This window comes from Xiphophorus couchianus, chromosome 17, assembly GCF_001444195.1.
Source record: "Xiphophorus couchianus chromosome 17, X_couchianus-1.0, whole genome shotgun sequence".
NCBI classification, from domain to species: Eukaryota; Metazoa; Chordata; class Actinopteri; order Cyprinodontiformes; family Poeciliidae; genus Xiphophorus; species Xiphophorus couchianus.
This window is the reverse complement of record NC_040244.1, coordinates 3,828,060-3,849,645: the sequence shown is the minus strand read 5'-3', so window position 1 is coordinate 3,849,645 and position 21,586 is coordinate 3,828,060. Positions and strand designations below refer to the sequence as shown.

General features: G+C 40.7%; 1 protein-coding gene across 13 annotated transcripts in view; it reads right to left on the bottom strand.

Annotated features, from left to right (window-relative positions):
- Window positions 1–19,261, bottom strand: part of cacna1c (calcium channel, voltage-dependent, L type, alpha 1C subunit) — a 195,568-nt gene extending 176,307 nt beyond the window's left edge. For 12 of the 13 annotated variants that reach the window (XM_028044450.1, XM_028044461.1, XM_028044452.1 and 9 more), the window contains exon 1: window positions 18,270–19,261. In XM_028044450.1, coding sequence (XP_027900251.1) covers window positions 18,270–18,327 — 58 coding nt within the window. In that variant the 5' untranslated portion in view covers window positions 18,328–19,261. The remainder of the gene's footprint in view (window positions 1–18,269) is intronic. The other variant, XM_028044454.1, reaches the window with a different exon arrangement.
- Between the last annotated feature and the right edge of the window lie 2,325 nt (window positions 19,262–21,586).

The following is a 21,586-nucleotide window of genomic DNA, read 5'->3' as shown; positions in this document are numbered from 1 at the left end:
TGTCTTAGAATCCAAAGCAATTTTTTTAACTGATCATTGCATCTAAGAAATATATTGGAACTAGGAAAGTTGGGAAATGACCATCTCTCAATCGGTCTACAAGAAAAATGTTCTCCATAAAACTAATATCAGTCAGTGTTGAAGTGATAGCTCTTTCTCCTCAACCCACAAATAAATGTGGCCAATTCAAACAACGACTAAAAGATATTTAATACCAGATTATTGCTTAACATGCAGATGTTTGAAACTGTTCACCAGTTTTGGGAGAATTGTCATAAAAATCCAGTTTAACTTCTAGCTTTTCTACTGTTAGAGTAAACAATACGTTGGAGTTCATTCTTCAAAATGTCTTTGGCTTTCTTTCCGGCCACAAATATCCCAAAATGATCAGCTTCTAGACCAGAAAAAGAAACCTTTGTGCTAGTAAGGACCCAACTGTGTTGAGACATGAAATTCGGCTCAATTTCCTTTACACAACCCAATCAGGGAACACAAGAAAATGTATGAATCGCTTCTGGTATTATAAAGTGTCTCCAGGTGTTTTGGGGAAACAAAATAATAAATAAAAAGAATCAATAGTTCAGTGGCATTTAAAACTGGAATGAATCACAATAACAGCACAAAGTTGTTTTATTTTTTTTCAATGCATCTAGTACCACTGGTGGTATCCTTGTTCATTTATTTATTGATTGATAACAGCCGTTTGAGGTATAATAACAAGAACCAGACGTCCTACAAAATGTTGATGTAAAGAAAAACAATGAATTTTCCACTTAGCAATTCTTACATAACCGAAGTTGCCATTAGAAAAAACTTTTGTGGCAAGCTGCATATGATTCAGCCTAATTGGCAGGTCGCGTGACAGTGTTGCACCAGTCTCCTGAGACTCTCCCAGCGGAAACCCATTTTCACTTAGAAATTCCCAGATGCATTTTCTAATCACTCAGCTGCAACTTGCAGAGTGTGAAATTATGGTGCCAACTCCACAAATTTCTGCTTGGGGAAATACAAAACACACATTTTGGGGGGGGGATTCTGTGGTCTTATACTATATTGTTTCACTCAGAGTCCAACAGCTTCCATTATTAAGGAGATTTTAACAGCTTTAAAATCTCCTTAATAGTTTACAAAGCAAGGCAAGGCAAGGCAACTTTATTTATATAGCACCTTTCAGCCAAAGACCATTCAAAGTGCTTGTACAAGAAAGTTAAAAACAACATATAAGAAGATAGTAATTTAAAAAAATCAAGCAGATTAAAAATAGGGACAGTAAACATTAAAACATTTTAAATATAGTGAATGAATAGAATTACAATAGGTAACTTCAAATAAGAAGGTTTTTAACCTTGCACTTCATAATAGAAACCCAGACTAAATTTCAGATCTTCTTCAACCCTATATACCACTCAGACCTTTAAGATCATCAGAATCAAACCTACTAACTATTCCGAGAGTCAGAACTAAACATGGTGAAGCAGCTTTTAATTTTTATGCTCCAGCATCTGGAATAAGCTTCCTGCTCATTGTAAGACTGCCCCTACCTACCCTACCCCTATTTAAAACAAGGGTAGGGTAGGGAAGTGAAGTGTTGGATTCTGACACTCAACTATGGACATAAGATGATCATGTTCACAATAGATGAGATCCAAGATAAAAGAAGCTTAAATGAGATGCTGGACTCGGCCTTGCAGAATGGGTCAGGAGCTCCATCATTCGGTGGGACTTTTTAGTAGAGCTGCAGCTTATCTGCATTGAATGGGGTCAATTAAATGAGGCAGGCATCTGATCAAAACCTGAGTAGTGTCACTAAAAGGTTTTCTAGGCATGTTTCACTTTCTGCTTTGGAAACATGATGGGTTCCCCCAGAACAGGGCAGAGAGTGTGGGTTATGCCCACAACTTGATCCCAGAGAACTGGAAGACGCTGAGCGAACGGTAGATGGTGACCACCGCCCGCTTCCCGGAATGGGTATTTCACAGTTTCAGACTTCTCCGTTCTGAACATGTATCTCTTTTCGTCATAAGTGAACACAAAAGTTTCATATGCAGAGGTGAGGAACAAAGGATGATGGAGTGATTGAGAGGATGTGGGGTTGATACAGGAAGTCATGTCTGATCATATGTGGTTTGTTAAAGCTTTCAGAAACCAAAGGCTGTTATATTTTGCAATGCACAACAGACCATGAAAAATTTCCAGTAACTGAAAATCAGTTAGGCCATCCATATTTGAAATGGTGCTAATTTCATTATATCAAACTAGGATGACCCTATAAATGTCTCAGTTGTGTTCTGACCTCCTCCGCTGTTGGTCAACAAATGTCAAACAACTCTACTGAATCGGCCAGGATGAGAAATCTTGCTGCCTCCCGTCTCTGTCCTCATCACCATCTTTCCTCGTGTCATCCACGGATGTCCCCTCTCCCCTCACCTCCTTTCCTCTCTCTCTTTGTCCCTGTTGGAACAGCGTGTTTGTTTAATGTGGTGTCTCCATGGTTACCCGTCTGCCACACTGATGTAATGTCATTAATCATCAACTTTATCATGCTGCGACCTAGACGCATGTATGCAGAAAACCGGCCATGGCATTTTACACAGCAGAAAGACAGGAGGAGGGTGGTCCACTTAAGAATATTAAAAAGTAACAGTGAGCAGATTCAGGTTTCCTTATGGAACGTCTGCGTCTTCACATACAAAATAAGAAGATACATTTGAAGTACGATGAATGCTCTTCTTTTTCCTCCTTATGCCCTTCCATCTCTTCATGAGATTGCCCGCTCTCTTTTGGTTAACATGACAACAGACAGGCAATGTCGCGCCTCCTGCTCTGGTGACATCACCACAGGCGCCAAGCCAATCCCCGAAAAACCTCTTTATCATCTCTCTCTCTTCCTTGTTCTTTCCTTCATGGGCATATTGATCTGGAATACAAATCACAGATGCAATAAAATGGGTTGGTGGAAAAGTGAAAAAAAGAGTTGGAGTGGAGGAAGAACAGAGAATGGATGAACAAAAAAAAGGGGGGAGGCGAATAACAGATAGCCTCACTTATTTATGAGCTACCACCTCGATTGGTACTTTACTTCCAATGTCTGAGATGTAGTGTATTTTTGCTTTTAAGTCCTTAACTTTAAAATGTTATGTTATGGAGAAAGGCAATGTTATCAATTTACTTTAGAAATGAGAACGGTTCGTCTGAAGACATTTTTTTTTTACTTGCTGTGTCACTGTAAAATTAGAATTGGGCACCAGAATATACATTATTTTTTGTTTAGAAATATTTGTTGGCAGGCAAAATCCATTAACATCGATCTGTTTGGCAGATCACAGGAGTCCCCTACAAATGTAGCATGGCTGTCCAAATAATGACTAGACTACTTAGATTCACAGGACCAAGGAGGGAGGATCATCTCAGTGGGTCCTACTCTAATATGGTCACATCAGTACTCAATAATTAAGAGTCAGCATTCAAGAAAAGCCCGTATGAACATCAACTGGACAACCAAATAACCAACAAATTGGTAAAATCAAAGCAGATTTTTGAACCGCTAAAACCGGGCCCAGTGATGTTCTGTTGAAAGACTTGGAGACCACTGAACCCTACACTTGCTGGAAATGCTCAGAAAATGATAAACGATGCAGAAACTGCTGGTTGCATGTAGTTAGAAGTGTTTACTTTGGCTTTTTTTCCCCATATTTCCCATTGTGTATTGCTTATTTAGTGACGGTTTGGCTAGTTTTTATGACGATAAAAACCTTTTTTCTTTTATTCCTTGCTGTATTTTTTTCCCCCAGAAATATCAGAAATATATTTTTTTAAATAAAACATACACATTACTAGAAAAGCTACAGCACTGTTTTGAAATGTAGAGACACAAATTATACATGATCTCATTGAGCCAAAAGTGGAAACAAAGTGGACATCTTTTAAGGTTGTAAGACCTCAAAGAATCAGCACTCTGGTAGGGCCACCCCAAAATGTTTATTACTTCCAGTCAAAAGCAGCATGTTTGTAAATTTGAAAGATTACTCAAACCTAATTCTTCCAGAGACATGAATACTTTTTACATATGTGAGTTATTTTTTTAATCACATAGAAAAAGTCACAGGTGCAAATAAACTGCATTTCAGTATTTTGCTAAACTCCGAATTAGAGAGGGGCTTCCAGCCTTCTAAGTTTGAATTCCCACTTCAGAGGCCTTTTCTGGTAACTTTGTTCCATTTATAACTGGGAAAGTCCCAACTTCAGCTATAAATCCGATGCTCTTTCGATTTTTTGTTTAAAAATCCAAAAATGTAGATGCAGTTTGGTTAGGTTTGAACATAAAAAAAATTTAAAAATTGGTTACGTTGTGCTTTAGTTTCTGCTGTATTTTAAAAAGAACACGATGTCAATGCTTTATGTGCTCTGCTACTAAAAACTGACCCCTTTTTACAGTAGTGGTGATGCCATGAAAACCATATGGGGCAGAATTCATTGCCTTCAAAAAGCAAGTCAACGAGGAAGAAGCTCTGTGGTGTCAGCAGATGTTTCACTTATTTCTGAGACACCAGGTAAACATTTAAACATTCTCCTGCTTCTGGACCTAATTATAGATGCAGGTCTGGAAATGGAAACACACACACATTGTTAAAGAAGTCCTGTAACTAGCCTGCTTTAGCCATTATAACTCGAGTGTAAAAGTGACTCTGGTCTTTTGGGAAGTGGACCGCTCTGTACAGACATACCCTCTCTCTCACTCACACACACACTTGTACAGTATGGTCTGTAGGGAAGCGGTCCATGGAGCACACACATCAAGACTGGCCTACATAGACGGGATGGCAGGGGACACAAACACATAACAGCCTTCTCTCTTTCAGCACATGGACAGTCAAGGACATTCTGACGGCCTACATAGTTGGGTCATCCATCCATTTTCTAACACCCTTGTCCCTAGTGGGATCGGTGCTGGTGCCTTTCTCCAGCTAACGGGTGAGAGGCGGGGTACACCCTGGACAGGTTCGCCAGTCTGTCGTAGGGCAACACAGAGACAGACAGGACAAACACCCCTGCACACACACACACACACACCTAGGGAGAATTTAGAGAGACCAATTAACCTGACAGTCATGTTTTTGGACTGTAGGAGGAAGCCGGAGTACCCGGAGAGAACCCACACATGCACAGGGAGAACATGCAAACTCCGTGCAGAAAGACCCCAGGCCAGGAATCGAACCCAGGACTTTCTTGCTGCAAGGCAACAGTGCTACCAACTGTGCCACTGTTCAGCCCTAGTTGGGTCATTTTATACCAAATCTTAATTTTGTCTTTTTGTGAAAGGTAGGGAAGATGAAGGTAACAGAGAATAAGGAGGGAAAAGAAACAGAAAACTGTATTAAAACTAGAATATGTAATTCAAAGACAGGGTTTGGAGAAAGAGGATGAATAAAGATTTGTACATTAGAAGTTGAAAAGTAAAGCACAATAATTTCCCTCTAATGGTCCACTGACTATATGGAAAAGTTTAGTTTGTTTTTTACATTTTCATATGTGAAATTTGTTTTTTGGGTTCAGGAGTGACAACATCTGAGTAAGAATGACAAAAGCTCTACCTAAATGATGAACCATTTTCAAAATTAGTAGCACACTTCTCAGAGTGACTGAAGCTTCTTTCTCTTTAAATTCAGATTAAAGCTTCTTAGAGTGTGACAGATAAAATTTAGACCTGCTGTCTATTCTGGCTTTAAATTCTGTCTTAAATTCTATATTTGCATAAAGAAAAGTTCAAAGTTAGTGATCCTTGCAAAGAAAAGACTGAGTTACTTGATTGTAGTCAGGTTTTAAGCTGAGCTTCAAAATGTAAAAAACAAGCTGAACAGATCATTTAAAACTTCATAAAAACAGACTTTTTTTTAGTTGATTACGTGTCTATGGTCACAGCCCAAAGAAGTAGTCAAGAAGGACTTAGTAAGAAGAAACTTCCCACCAGGCTGAAGCAGAGCATCTGTGGTGTGGAAGTAATATTCATTCTTAAGCATAAACCTTCATTTTCACTGAGATTTACAGCAGACTGCAGGGTGGTCCAAAAGAGAAATTTGAAACTAATGATAAAAGTGCTGCATTGTTTTGCTCATAGACCCGGCCATCAATCAAACATAGCCAGAGCCACCCTGCATGACCTGAAGCTCCACTGTTTCATCAGTGAAAAAGCTCTCCTGGTCATGATGGCGCCTCCTCCTCTGCACCACATCTCCAGTAGGATCTCCTTGACATGCCAGTAAAAAAAAAAAAAAATACGCTTCTTTCTGCTGCAGTGATGATTCACATACATGATGGGAATTTCATGTCTAGACTTGGATAAAAAACAAAAGTGAATTTAGATGACACCAATATGCAACAAGATAGTGTGACAGCATCTTTACTTCTTTTTTTTTTTAAAGTTGAGCTGTTTGGTACTATTCAGCCTTTTGAAGAGGTCATTTTAGCTGTTATTCAAAACAAGGTGGCATCCATAGAGCAACTGCCCTTTGCTCTCTCATGCCGAAGTGTTACTTAACCTTTTCAGTCTGTCTGTGTAGCTGAATAGTAGAAGAAGCAGCAGACAGTGCCCTGTGCCCTTAGCTATGCAACAGGCTTTTGTAGCCCATGACTCTTTAGCTGTAAGAGGTGATCTGACAGGTTCTGGCCCAAGACACACACACACACACATGCCAAAAAATGCCCCCAGAATGAGCAAATCTACACGCAAACAGTGACACAACAGCACACACAGTGACAAATGAACAGAGAGTCGCATCACACCTCTCTTCGTTTAATCTGTCTTTTCTAGGTGCTGTCACCCAGCAGGGGGATTCACCCAGCGTACTGCGTGTGTGATGATACGTGAGTTTCTGCAGTAATGCGTGTAGACCCCGTTCCTCTGTAGTGCAGCTATTCATCCATGACAAGCCCACCAGAGGCCTGACTAACGAGACTGCCGGAACTCCGAACCCGCTGAGCATACTTTTTGTGCTTTAAACCTCGCTTCCTGAGAGACAAGTGCGTCAAAAAAATGAGGCAAAAAGCAAGCTTTATGTCATGTGTTGCTAAAGGAGGTGTATGTGATGTCTCCCACATGGAGAAAGTGAAAATTTAAAGGGGACCTATGATGCAAAATTGTCCTTTTGCACATTTTTTGTACTTATACTTTTGTCTCTGCTGCCTCTAGAAACAGTCCAAGTGCTAAAAAAAAATAAAAAGCAAAACACACACCTAGCCATTTTTTGGTAATAGCTAAATGCTTTGGTGTCTGGAAAATGACCCATTACTAAAACCTCCTCACTGTTAGGTCACTATCGGCGGACACTGTGACTCACCTAGCAACCCCAGCTGAGCCCGTGCCCTCACCAATTCAAGCAGAGTTTTGTTCACTTCATATTTCAAAGAATAGCATGTTTGGTCAGCTGGTTTTATTTCTCTATGCGCAGTACAATGGTTGCTGGATAAGACGAGCGTTTTGTTGCTGACTGCGATGAACGATGTTTGTCCATGCATATTCTCTGAGTCACGGAGAAGAGAACCGCATGACTTTGTTTTACTTGTTAATGACAATGTCCCTGCCACAATGCCAAAGAAAATTGGAGTTTGCGGAAATCACTTCATGACAGATTTTTTTTAAACATAACCGAGAGCACATGACAAGATTTACCAACAGACTTCAACGGAGGGAAAGTTATGTCCCGGCTGTTCGTCGCAAACCGACAGATTAAAACTCTGCCACAGTCTTAGCTTTATGCCCAGGAAAAGGAGGCAGATGTTATGCTCGGATGATAGAGATGCAAAGGAGGTGTGGCGTCAGTTTCTGAAAGCACACAAAAAAGAAATGCTAAAAACAAGAGATAATAAAAGTGCCCTCTGGGTCAATGCGAACCTTCTGGGGCAGATGCAATGCGATGAGCATAGTGTTGGGCATCATCAAGATATTTGGTAAATGTGAGAGGAGCCTTTGCGTTCTTTTTGTTGGGCTGGGGTTTTCACTCGAGGACTCTCCAAGACCATTTTAATCTGGTCTGTTTCTTATTGCTGAATCATCAACACTGGTGAAGTGGCTTAAATGATGTTGGGGGCTGTTTTGTGAACTCCTGTATGAGTCGTTATAGCTATTGGAGTCATCTTGGCTGGCCACTGCTTGGAAAGTTGACCACAGGTTTTTGTTTTTCTCCATTTGTGAATAATGGCTTTGTGGTCTGATTGAGCTCCAAAGTGGAAAAAAGGCTTCTTATCCTTTTCAACAAGGATGGATGTTAATGCTTTTGTTTCTTATTTCTTATTTCATTAGATCTGTGCATAACGTGTTGCTTTTTGGGATATTCACCTGACTTCAAGGTGCAGTACAGTTTAATTTTAAGGTAAAAATTGAACCTGAAATGTAGCTTCTCACAGCTATTTCATAATTTAACAAGATAACCCCATCTTGTATTAACTCAGGTTTTCTTTTATATTAAATTTGGTTTGATGATCTGAAACATTTAAGCGTCACAAAGAGCAAAATCAAAAAATCTTTGAGGAATAAAAAACCCTTTCTAGAGGAGTGATGTAATATTGCTACGTCCCACAAATGTTGCAGACATTTTTACAAAAACTATCAACTTATTTGATCAGACTGGACAATAAAAGTTCTAACTGAACATTTTTCTTAAACTCTGTAGGCTACTGGACCTCAGGCTAAGACGTAATGAACCACTAACTTTGTAATTTTCTGTTTGTATTATGTAAAGCACTTTGAAGTGCCTCGCTACTGAAATATGCTATATAAATAGACTTGATTGATTGATAAGAAATTAGCCATTAGCATTAGATTTTATCCTTTGTACTTTTTGTCATCAATTATTCTTTCCTCATATCTTTCTATCTTTGCTTGCTGTTTTGTTTTCTTTCTTGTTTGGATGCTTATGAAAACTAGCATTTTGGTTGTTCCTTTTAAATATAAGACGGGATTTTACTGTATCAGCTGACAAGCTTCTGTTACCTCAAGTGCTGAGGCAACAGAGAAAATTGGATTTAAAATGATATTTGTTATGATAAATGTTTAAGATAAAGTTAACATGTGGAGCGCTGTACTGTTAAAACATAAATTTCATCTTCTCTTGACTAAAATTTTTAGCTCTAGTTATAGAGTTAATCATAAAGACAGTTGTTAACATTTTTTTTTTTCACAAAGTCAGTTTCAGGAGCCTAGTCAAGAACCAGGTCCAGCTGGATGCAGGAATGCCAATTTCCTAATGTACAGAGAAGCACGCATCTGCAATGTCATGAAAAAGCTGGAAACATCCCTGCAGAGAGCCTGGGGGTGGCGAACGTTCCTCCCTCCTCTGTTCATTAGCGCTCTCTATCATTCTCTTCTTTTTCTTACTTTAACTGTCTGAAATAAGCCTCATAAAAAAATAAATTAAGCCTTGACGGTATGTTAAGGAGGAGCGGTGAAAATTTTCTCAGTAGAAGAATATGCATGGGCCACTTCTGGTCCTGGTGTGTATATAGATGTGTTGGATTAGAACTGCTAATGAGGGCAGGGAATTCACTGTCCCACTGCAGACCTTCACCCCTCAGGAGCCTGAACAACTGGAACAGAGAGCGACGCTGCTCCAAAGCTGTAGCTTCACTCAGGCTTAGTTTAGTTCATTCCAGGCTTAACACTCAGATAGTTGACAAGTCACTGGAAAATTTTACTAAATCTTCGAAGTGGAGTGTTGACAGAATCTTGGCTTCACATGCTGGAGCTTCTATTTCTTGATGACTTCAGTCAACATGCTTTCAGGTTTAAGATAACACAACATAATGTTGTGATTGTTTTATTTTATATTGCGTTACTTTGCATTAGACTGGTGTAAACTGTATCTAATCCATGAATAGCCTATAAATGTTATGTGCAGAAATGACCTTTGATTTGTTTTCAAACTTCCAAGTAAAGCAGAACATTAGCAAAAATGTCTTTTTCTAGAAATTTATTTTAAAAAGATTTAGATCTTAGCAGAAGAAGTGGATCAAACTGCTGGGTCAGACGTTCAGTTGAGTTAATTTATATGGCACATATTCACAAACAACACATGTTGCCTCAAGGGACTCTACAAAAAATATTTTCATAAGGCAAACACTTTTTATTTAGAATTTTACTAGTTTTTTACTTTTCAGTCCTCTAAAAAAAAATCTGTATTAACTGGAATAACTTAACATGTGGACGCAGACAGTTTGTGTCACACAGATGTGCATTGTGTGTCATAACACCAGCACTGTACAATAAAACCCCTGAAACACAAGTCCTATTAAAATCTAAGCTACATGAGTTGTTGTAACTGTTGAAATTAGTCTTAGTTTGCTTGGGTTTGAATTGTTTGACATGGAAAAAATGTAGTGAGCGTTGATGGGCTTCAACCTTTCTTAGTCAGACGTAGTTTAACCAACTTTCCATCTGTTTCAAGTTACTTATAATTACCTGCTTTAAGACTGTGTTTTCTCTTGACCTTGATTAAAACACAGATGTCTAAACATTAGGCTATGTTAAACTTGCACAAGAAAAGCTGAAAATTGATTAAATGTTTGTTTTGCATGTAAGATATAACTTTAAATATAGTATTAAGATTCAAAAGTAGTTGTTTTGAATGTTTAATTTGTCGTTAAGTAGAGTAAACCTGTAATCAGATCCACAAATGAGATACGAAACTAATATTGGTTAAGAGGGCTTCTTTAAAAAGAGTATGTCTGTTTGATGAATGGACAACACATTTTGACAAATTGAGCCATGCTGATCTTTGATCAACACCAAACAGATGAGTGTCAGCCTAAGAGTGCAAGTTTATGGCGCTCAGTTTCAAAACACCTCCATCATCGTTGTTGGACATCACCCCCTCTGTTCCTCCAGTGCGATTGCATCGACTCTGTTTGCTGAGATTTATCGTTGCATAACTGATGTCAAAGTGCCAAACTTTCTGTGCGACCCACCCTCCCTCCTGTTACGCAAAGACAAACGCATCCAACACCGCGGGGAACGGTGGAAAACGAGCTGAGGTCAAATCTGAGCCTTTTATAAATCTCCAGACTTTTTCTCCCCTTCTAAATAAAGAAAACTGGTAGCAATTATTCTTACTATATCAGCATGTGAGCTTTTTAAGTCAATTCTCACAGTGCGTCCTTTTTCATTCACATCTTTTGCCAATGTGGTAAAACTGTTTACATATGGCACAATGGGATAATGTGATTGATCCCTAAATCTAATTACAGCTTGTGCCACCTTTGGCGACATCAGGCTTTTCAAATGCCTGTCAACGTGTGACTTCTAACCCACTCTTCCTTGAAGAATTGTTTTGATTCAGCCACATTGGAGGGTTTTTCGAGATCATGCCACAGCATTCTGTTCAAATTTAGGTCTGAACCTTGTCCAGACTAGTCCAAAAATATTCACTTTGGGTTTTCATTAGTCATTTAGAGTTGGGTTTTCCAGAGTCCTGTGGACCATTGTCCAGCTGCAGAGCCCGAGTGAGCTTGAGCTTAAAGCAACAAACCGATGGCTGAACGTTCTCCTTTAGGATCTTCTGGTAAAGCGCTGACTTCATGGCTCCATTGGCTACAACAAGTCATCTAGTCCCTGAAGGAGTTAGTTTTATGGGCCACACAGAATCCCAAAAATGTTACTTTTATGTAAGAAACTTGAGAGTAGCCCAAATGCTGAGCAGTAACACCAGACAACCTGTTCACACCCCTGCCATTGCGGGGTCTGCAACCGTTCACCAACTGCGACCCAGTGTAGAATGCGCCCCTGCATGCAGTGGCCCCATAATACAGGCCATGCCGCAAAGTTAAGTGACACTATCACCATTCACATATGAACAATTGCTGGGAACCCACAGACTGCAACAACTGACCTTGCTGTGGATCCCACCGACCCAAGTTGCACTCTCATTATGTATCTGAGGAAGGTGTGCAGGAAAAACAGTAAGCAGGGCAGCCTTCCCAAACAACCGACAAACTGGATTCATCACAAACCAACTATGCCTTCAGAGAAGAAAAAGCTGCCACACCCTCTCCCAGCAGCCTTTCAGCTGCCCTACCCAATTAACCCTACATTGGGCAAAACTAAGTTCTGTTGCTAATGCTTACAGTCAAACAGCAAGTAATGTAAGTACATGAACTCGTGGTTTTTCCACTTTGCATGCTTACGTGCTTACAATGTCTTACGTGTTGATCTTGCCATCCGAATCCTCCCCCGAGACGAGACACAATGTTTTGTATCTTGGTCTTTGGTGGTTAGTTCCACTGAAAATGCTAAAGACCATTACAGTAAAAGCATGAAGATGAACTAATTAATTCATGGAAGAAAGGAAATGCAGAAACTAACACTAAATGGTTGGCTGATGGATAGAGCAGAAAGGCAGAAAACAAAGCAAATTATCTGCGGGGAAAGGCAGATGCAAAAGAGGGCATGCTAGATGGTAGAAGTGGGGAAATGCATTGTGGGCATGAATAATACAGAAATCTCTCTACTCCTGTCTCTCTTCATCGTTCAGCTTCTACAGTAACTTTGTTGAAACACGTGCCTAAAAACATTGGGCACAGCTGGTGGCTTCTATTTGCTTGACATGGCAAAAGTCGCATTATGTATTAGAGGACGGTGTGCAAGTAGGACAACCTTTTTGCCTTTCAATTTCTACTTAGAAGGGTGGTCAAATATCCAACCAGTAAAATCCCAGAAACTAGTAGAGGTCTGCAAAACAACGTATGTGGAAAAGATTTGACCTACAATGCTTTGTTCAAGGCAGATGCCGGTAAACACTGAATCGAGTAAATGTTGTCCTCATTTGTTTGTCGAGAAGTCTGAACATCACTGACTTGTGTAAAACTAGGAGAAAGGAAAAATCATGCTGGTTTTCAACTAACTGCCAATGAATACATAAAGAAAGAAAATTGGGAAATCTAATAGATGCAGATAAGACATTATCTAATCTTGCTGGTTTTAGCAATGCAACAAGTTGTAAATTGAAGAAGTCTGGAAATGTACAAGTGGTCAAGTTGACACCAGGAGCATCAAGAATGGTCAGCTTTTACAGATGGGACGCATGAAGAAACAATCATCTTTCAGGACATCATCTTTTAATATGTTTCCATTAAAGGATCGGTAGACATTAGGAGGTTATGTAACAGATTTAGGGGTTACATAAATCTAAAATAAATCTTGACTAAAACACATTTAAAAAAACCTGAACTGACTTACCATTGTGTTACCACTTCTTAGACCAGGATGGCATTGCTTTAGCAGTAAGCTAACAGTGAACAGTCAATCAACTGAGCTATGATTGGAGTATTAAATAAGGTGAACAATGAGGGACAACAAATTAAAATCATAAAGGGGAGCCGAGAGAGAGAGGAGTGGGGAACTTAAAGAAGCTACAGGTCTAGAGTCATTATTTCTACTAGTGGCCTCAGGCAGATCAATAGGGAAATGTGTGTGTTTAAGAGGGACGGACATATGTCGAAACACACACACATTAACATTCGCAGACGGAGGCAGTCAGGCAGACACAATGCATGTGGGCAAGCAGCCAATTGCACTTCTTTTCCGTGTGTAAACACACACACACACACACAGAGGGCTGCTGCTGCTGGCAAACTGTCCCTCCACAACTGAAGACTGGGGCCCGGTAGCGCTAACGGTAGAGGACAGCCTCTGGATAGATTTCCAATACCGGACCAGACGCTTAAGCAAGAAACAGTCCAAGATAATCCCCCCGCGCTTTTTCTCCTCCTTCTGTCTATCCCTTCTTTGTTTCTACTTCTGCCCTCACCTTTCTGTCATCCATTCCCTCAATCTCTTCCTTTGCTAGTCTTCCATGTTTTGTTTTTTTCATTTTTTATCTTTCCTCTCCAGTTCAATTATGCCTTTTGCAGTAACTTTTTGTGGTCTCATGACGACTTCAGTTCCCCGCCTCCTCTCCGTTTTTCTTTCATCCGCATGTTTGCGGAGCTTTGGAGCTGGTGTTTTTACGTTACAAGCAGCTGTTGTTGAGTCACATCCTCAACTTAACGCCTTCCTATGCTACGAGGCGCTGAAGTAAACTTTGCTAATACTGATTGGCCTTTAATCACTAATTACATCCTTCACTGCAGCCACTATAACCTTGCTTTGACTCACACGTGCTTAAAAACAGACATTAAAACTACTGTAAGCTGAAGGTTTGGCACTAGAAACGTGACGCTGCAGTGTGAAAAGTGCACAAAAAAAGAAACAGTAATATCTAGACATATTGTATCTAGTTGCAGCCTCTTATCCAGGGCTGAAAGGTAAAACAATTTAGACTTTAATTTTAAAAATATAACAAAATATAACTTATAATGAAAATCTTGCGTTAACCCAAACAGTAGTTAATTTCTTGCTTAAGCGTTTGTGACATACAACTGCAATAAATATGCTGACAACTAATGAACAGAAGAAGTTTAAGTGAAGATGTTTTTACACATATTGTTTGAGCTACCAGAAAAAAATTGAAATTTCTATCCAGCCTAGACAGGACAAACAATAAATTAAGTAAAACTGTTGTTTAGCTGGATAAGCTAATTTCCAAACTCTTGCAAGATGAAACTCAGAACCAAGCAAACTCAAAGTGTAGAAGCATTTGTTTTTAAGTTGGCTAATATATTGATGATGAACTACTTCCATCTACATCAAACATAAATTTTGTCATTTCTTTTTAAAAGAGACAAACATTTTTACTGGCCGGCCAGAGTTTATCTTCTTTACTAAATCACGTTAGTTGGAGGAAAACATGAAAACCTGTCTTATGGGTTGTCTCCAACAGAATCATGGAGGATATCCAGCCGGGGTATTTGAGTGAGCTGAACTGGCAGGTGTCCAGCCCCCAGGTAGCCATCAGAAATCAATTACCATCCCTAACGGAGGTTTCATCATGCCTGTGGCACAGTGCCCACAGAGAAAATTACTCACTGATTGCACTTCTGCTGAGAAAAAAAAAGCAACACGAAAACGAGGAAATTCTCAGGCACATGCTAACATGCTATTCCACAGGTGAGTGTATTCATCCTGAAAACCCATCATGCAGAGCCAGTGATAACAAATCTTCCCATGTCTTTCTTGAACATTTTTTTCCCCCGCTCATGCATGCTTCATGAACTCTTGACTCATAAAAGTCCTGCAGATATGAGACTGTTCAGATGTAGTGCAGTTAAGCATTCAGTGCAAGTGAGTATTATTATCTGTTTGAAATGCAGAACAGATGTTAGCAACGAGTGGATGATGGAGGGATAGTTGGGCAAAAAGCTTCATCCTCTGTATCTTTCGCCTTGTCTGTGCCGTCTCTTTTTTTGTCCAGGAATAAAATGACTTCTAACTTCATCTTCAAATAAAAAGGTCTGGGTCAAATATAGCATATCATCTCCAGCCTTGGAAGAACCCTATTATGAAACGTTAACATTACAAAGCCGAAAAAATATTCTTCCAAAAGTTGGAAATGATTTTGCTACGCAGGCATGAAGCCATCCTTCATCTTAATTAAAACTCACTGAGGGTCTTTGACATGATATCCATCTGTCTTTTCTTCCCCTGACCAAAAATAAATAAATAAATAAATAACTCAAGACCAATAAATTTAAAATACTGGAAGTAAACCTGGCTCATCTGTTTCGCACAAGTAAATTTGCCATGTGGATGCTAATTCAGCAAGTGAAGAAAAGCTTAATTTAAAAAGTAGTAACTGTATAGCTGTGTGATAGATTGTAGCTGTCAAGCGGCTGTCAAGAGACCAATGAAGACTGAACTGTCCATGGTACTGAAACCACCAACCTGACCCGCAGCTTCAGATCAACTTGTTTAAAAAAAAAATAAAATCATAATCTGGCCAGCTCTATATCATAGTCAGATTTTAATACGATTGTGATTCTGGAAGTGATTGGGATCGGTTCAGAGTTTGGAATTATTTGAAGAAGAAGCCATTAATGCATCCCTTCCCTTCCTTTGTATTGACCTTAGAATTCATGTTAGCAGTTATTTTTGAAACATTATCTAAAGTATGTCTTCAGCAACAAACATCACATGAAGGCAAAAGGCTGAAATAAAGTGAAAGTACTAATAATCTTATGTTGGGCTATGAAAACTATTTGTCAGTTTTCCCATCTGTCTGCACCACCAACCTGGTTCAAAGTTATAGTTTAGAATGATTGCAAAGTTATTCAACACCTTCAATTGTTTGTTTTGCTACATTACAATCTGAAACATGATGGGGTGACGTAATGTTGCTTTTCTTAAACAGGGATGGAGAAGCTGACCAGAATTCATGGGAAGCTGCATGGAGCTGAATACGAAACAAATCCTGGAAGAAAACCTGGTCGATGCTGCAACCGTCAACTTCCAGGAAGAGAAAAAAATCGGAGACTTCGGGCGTCAAACTCTAGTCCTCGAGGACCAAAATCCTGAGACTTTTAGATCTATCCCAGGTCCAACGTGCCTGAATTACCTCCTTACCACACAGTAAAGTTCTACAGAGTCAATAACCCGTTCATTTTATTCAGCTGTGTTGAAGAGAGACACTTCTACGTTGCAGGACACTGGGTCTTGAAGACTGGAGTTTGACTTCTATGATTTATATCAAAGTTCAGACTTACATCCTGCTGAGAATATGTGGAAAAACTTTAAAATTCCTGTTCAATCTGCACCTAATCTAACGAAGCTTGTGCTGTTTTTTGATCGTCAAACGGGTGAAAATGTGCGTCTCTACACATCCAAAGATAGTGGAGCCATTCCCCATGGTACTTGTAATGGTGGTTTTATAAATTGCGAGTGCTGAGTATAAATGCACACCACACTTTTAAGTCTTTCCTCTTGTACAGATCAGCTCTTTTTATAGAGAGATTCAAATAAACACGAGCAGACTAATTATTAAACTGTCGCCCCACAATCACGCACTACTTTCTTTTTTTATCAACAAGTTCAAGGGTGTGAATACTTCTGCGGACCACTGGAACAAGTCAAAGCGGAATAATTCAGGCTGATCACAGAGAGCTGCCTCTCTGTTTAAGATGCGCATGAACATGACAGCTGTTCTTGCTTCCTGCAAGTAACATCCAACAGCATGTGATGAGTTGCTTCTCGGTGCAAACTATGCCACGATGTGACACGCACGCATGAACGTCCACGCACAACCCGCACAGACGTAAACATGGACAAGCAACGCCACCCCTCGTCTCCTTTCCTCCTTATCCCCTGTTGCTATGGAACCTGTCGCCAAGGCAGAGAGGTATGTGGTTGTGATGGAGGCGGCAGATGAGGAGGATGAAGAAGAGGGGGCACGGAGTGCCTTCGTTATATATCAACGAAGGCGGGTTCGATGGTGGTCATGAGGGGGATAACCGTGATAGAGCAAATAACATCTGCCCTAAATGAAGGTATCATCGGGCTTCGCTGTCTTTCCCTCTCTGCAACGTGGGTGGAAGAAGCGTCGCGTAATACTGCGCCACGCACACAGACCCCAAAACAGATCGCAACATGGGATTTTCCTTTACTTTTTGATTGTGATGCAATTTTAACACACCACGGTAGTAAAATCTGAAAACTTTATTCGTATTTTGCGCAGTTCTTGCCTTATTCCCCTCAAAATAGCTCAGCATCAACACAATCTCAGCAGACAAATAACTCCTGCAGGCCCTCCTCTACTCCCACCTGTCATCTGTGATATTAAAGGCAAAAAAAACAAACTTATTGTGAAACATTGTTATCCTCTTGCTCAAGTTCCTACGTAAAAAAAATTCTGGGAAGTCGGGATCTGTCAACATATTTCACGCACACACGCTTTCCCTGTCATTTTCCGCACTGAGAATGTGTCCAAACCAATAATGGTCCCGCCTACAACAGCCTGTTGGCTAAATATGACCACTGCCCACCCGTTATGCCACAGTTCTCCGATGAAGAGGCCTGTCAAACCCACAAGTGCAGGAGCGAACCAAGAAATTGGAAAGGGGAAAAAACGAAAGAAAAAAAAAAGATGGCCTCATCCATATCCAACCTGCAGCTTTCTTGCGCCATTACGCGAGCACAAGTTGAGTGGTTGGAGTAGGAAAGGTGAAATAAACAAACTGCACATAGAGGGGAAAGTGAGAGGTGCATCTGTTGAAATGAGATTTTTTTTCTCCCCCTCCCCTGCTCCCTCCAACCCCCATCCCATCTCCACTTGGAGACCATCATACTCCCCTCCCTCCTTCCTTCATGCATACACTTGGATATTTGTTAGTTATAAATAAAAGACACCACATACCTTGATGGTTCTCAAGGGTGTCCTCCGGGATGTACATGTTTTTGCTATCATTTACCATAAATGTAGTCCGGCGTTATCCTTATAGGTGAATGGAAAGGGAGGGGAAAATAACAAGCCCCCCAAAAATAAAGAAATCAAAGAAGAAAAAGGGGGTGAGGAAAGGGGTGGGGAAGGGGGATAAGAACCAACTGTCTGACACGGACAGTTTCTGGCGGGGTATTCCCGTTGTTTGTGTTTATGGGAGTCTCTTTGGATGGAGTGAATATTACCTAATTCCCATGATGGAGGTGAAGGCGAGAAAAAAGAGGGAGCTTTCGGCGGAACCGGTTGGAAAAACGCACCGGTGCATCTCTCGGTACATCCGGGCCCTATAGGCGAGAAACACGAAACCAGCACCGCCGAGTTGGATTCAATTCACACCTTGCCTTTCGCTCAGGTATCCAACCTATCGTCCTCCCTTCTCTTGTCTTCTTGGAACAACGGGGGGAAAAAATCCTAAACAAAAATCACAGGCGCTTTTCAGTGGCGGTCGCAATGCAAGTGCGCAAAAGACGCATTCGTGCGCATCTTCAGCAGCATGTCAAAATGTCAGAGGATGGAGGAGAATAAGAGGTGGAGGTGATGGAAGTAAAGAAGGAAGAGGAGGAGGAGGAGAAGGATGAGAAGAAGAGGAGTAAAATTAGGGAATGAGAAGAGTGTGGGTATTCCATCACGGGTATCACGGGGTTAAATCTCCCAAAGGGTTGTCGGTTATTCCACGCAGAAATACAGCAGAGACCCCCCAACCCCTTTTAACAGAAGCCACGGCGTCCTGTCTCATCCGGATACTGGTTTCTCTGCGCTCATCCAGTCCATGATGGTCCGGCTGTGTGTCTGCCTGCCTGCTTGCCTTGCCTTGTCTGTCTGTCTTACTGGTTGGGAGTTGGAGCTCTCTCTTCTCTCTGGCTCTGCTGCCCCTGCAGCTCAGCTCTGCAGTGATACCGAGAGAGAGAGAGAGAGAGAGAGAGAGAGAGAGCGAGAGAGAGAGAGAGAGCAGAGGTAGCCCCCCTCCCAGTGCATGTAGACGCTTTGACTATTTCCAGATGTGTGTGTGTGCGCCTGGCTGAGTGTGTGCCAAAAGAGAGAGAGAGAGAGAGAAAGAGAGAGAGAGAAAGAAGGGAGGGAAGCTGTATATGCTGGTTCCAGATGATGATGATGACGATGATATGAAGGAAAAACGGAGGAGTACAGAGTTCCCCCGATTAAAAATAAATATAGGGAAAGTGCTAAAACCTGAGTATCAAGAAACGCAGCAAGAAAGAGTGTGCAAAGAAGGAAGTGAAGGGTGGTGTGTGGGGGGGGGGTAATGATCCATACGGAGCTCAAGCTTACCAACAGACTCCAATTTGCCCAGGAACAAACCAAGACTAGAGACCTGCACATCTCATTGGTCTGTGGTCCCTTCACATCTGGAGCCTTTCAGCTCCATTCTTTTCTTTGGCCAAGGATGTGTTTACACACACACTAAATATCTGGTTTTTCGACTCTTTCATGACTAAACCTCTGATCTGTTTGCTGCTCACATTGTTGATTTTTTTCCTCTCTGTCTCTCTTATTTTTCTGTTTTGAAGCAGTACAAATGTGGTCTTAAATTTACAACGCTATGCAAAGGTGTACCTTTTTAATCTTTTCACATTTAGTCACAACAAACTCCAAATAAAACATTTGGTGTGTTTTATGTGGAGTTTATGTGACAGAACTACACTAAGGATAGAGGAATGAAAAAATGCATGCTTTTAGACACCTGTGTGTCTGTATGTATTGCACAATTGTTCGTCTACCTATCAAACTGTCAGGTGGGGCAAAGAGAGCACTAATGAGAGAAGCAGTCAAGAGGTCCATGGTAACTCTGGAGAAGCTACAGAGATCAGAACTCAGGTGGGAGAAGTTGCTGTGAACTCCAAAAAACATGACCTTTATGGAAGAGAGGATAGATGAAAGCATGTTTGTTAAATCCCATTTGCAGTTTGCAACAAACAACCCCAAACACACAGGCAGGGTGATGGCAGCATCATGCTGTGTGAATGATTTGTTTTTCAGCAGGGACCCAGAATGTTCTTATTGTCCAATTAAATTCCACACTTTAAATCCAGTGAAGAATTTCTCCCAAGACACCAACAAATTGGTGAACATGCTCTCCCTCAAACCTAACCCGGCCACACTTTACAGATTTTTATGTGTAAAAATTTTAGAAAATCATAAATCCTTTTTTTTCCCCATTTCATATTTATACTTTCTGTCCTATTACCACATAAAATTGCAAAACACTTTAAAGAGTGGGGTTGTAAAGTTTAGACTCAAGGCATATGGATGTTTCTTTAATGCAGTGCATTCAGACTGGCAAGCAGACTCAGTGTGAACTCTCTTATCCTGCCAAATGACAACAGAAAGATTATTGGGATTTGATTGTGGCTTTTCCCTTTCTTTCCCTCCTCACAGGACAGTGGCGTATGTTTCATCAATGCCCTCAGAGCCCTGAAATTAATTTCGTCTGTCCCGCGCAGCACGCTAAGTTACTGTCTGGAGACTTCAGATGCTGTTTCATACAACAAAACAATGAAATGGGGCTCATCTGGGAGTAAAACGTCAAATGGAGTCAACAGTATCACCTCTTAGCTAAATAGCACTCGGCAAGGCTTTGGCTCTGTCGCTCACAGTGGCTTTTTTCTTCCAGATGAAGCTGCTTGCACAAATAATGTGTCAGCTCTCAAACTAAGCTGCTATCTGAAGGCCTTCACAAGATTAACACTTTTACTGAAAGGGAGAGAAATCTCTATGTGGTTACCAGACTCGTTATGTCATACCGGAGGGACGAAATGCATCTACTGAATGCATACAAATAACTTACAGAAAGAGCTTTACAAAATATAATAACTGGGCTTCATAACACACGAGGATACTGAACTGTGTTCCCGGATTCTAATCGCGGCACCAGCCGTTCCATAATTGTCTCTGACACTGAATGCAAAGTTCACAGTGTGCAGGCCTCATGTCAATCTGCTGCAGGCTATAATCAGGAGGTGAATCGGATGACTCAGCCCAGCCTGTATTCATTTGTTCAGTGCCATAGTGCAAAGTCACCACCCACTATTCTAATACTGTAAAGCTTTTGTCTGCATGTGTCAGTCTAGACACAGCAGCGGCAGGGAGTCAACTCGGAAACGATTCTATTGATGACATCTGACAATCCGTTTGTCTTCTCAGAACAATCTGTAGTGATTTCCGTCCTGAATAGTATATAAATATTCTGTGTGAGGGAAGTGATTTTGTGCTGGCAC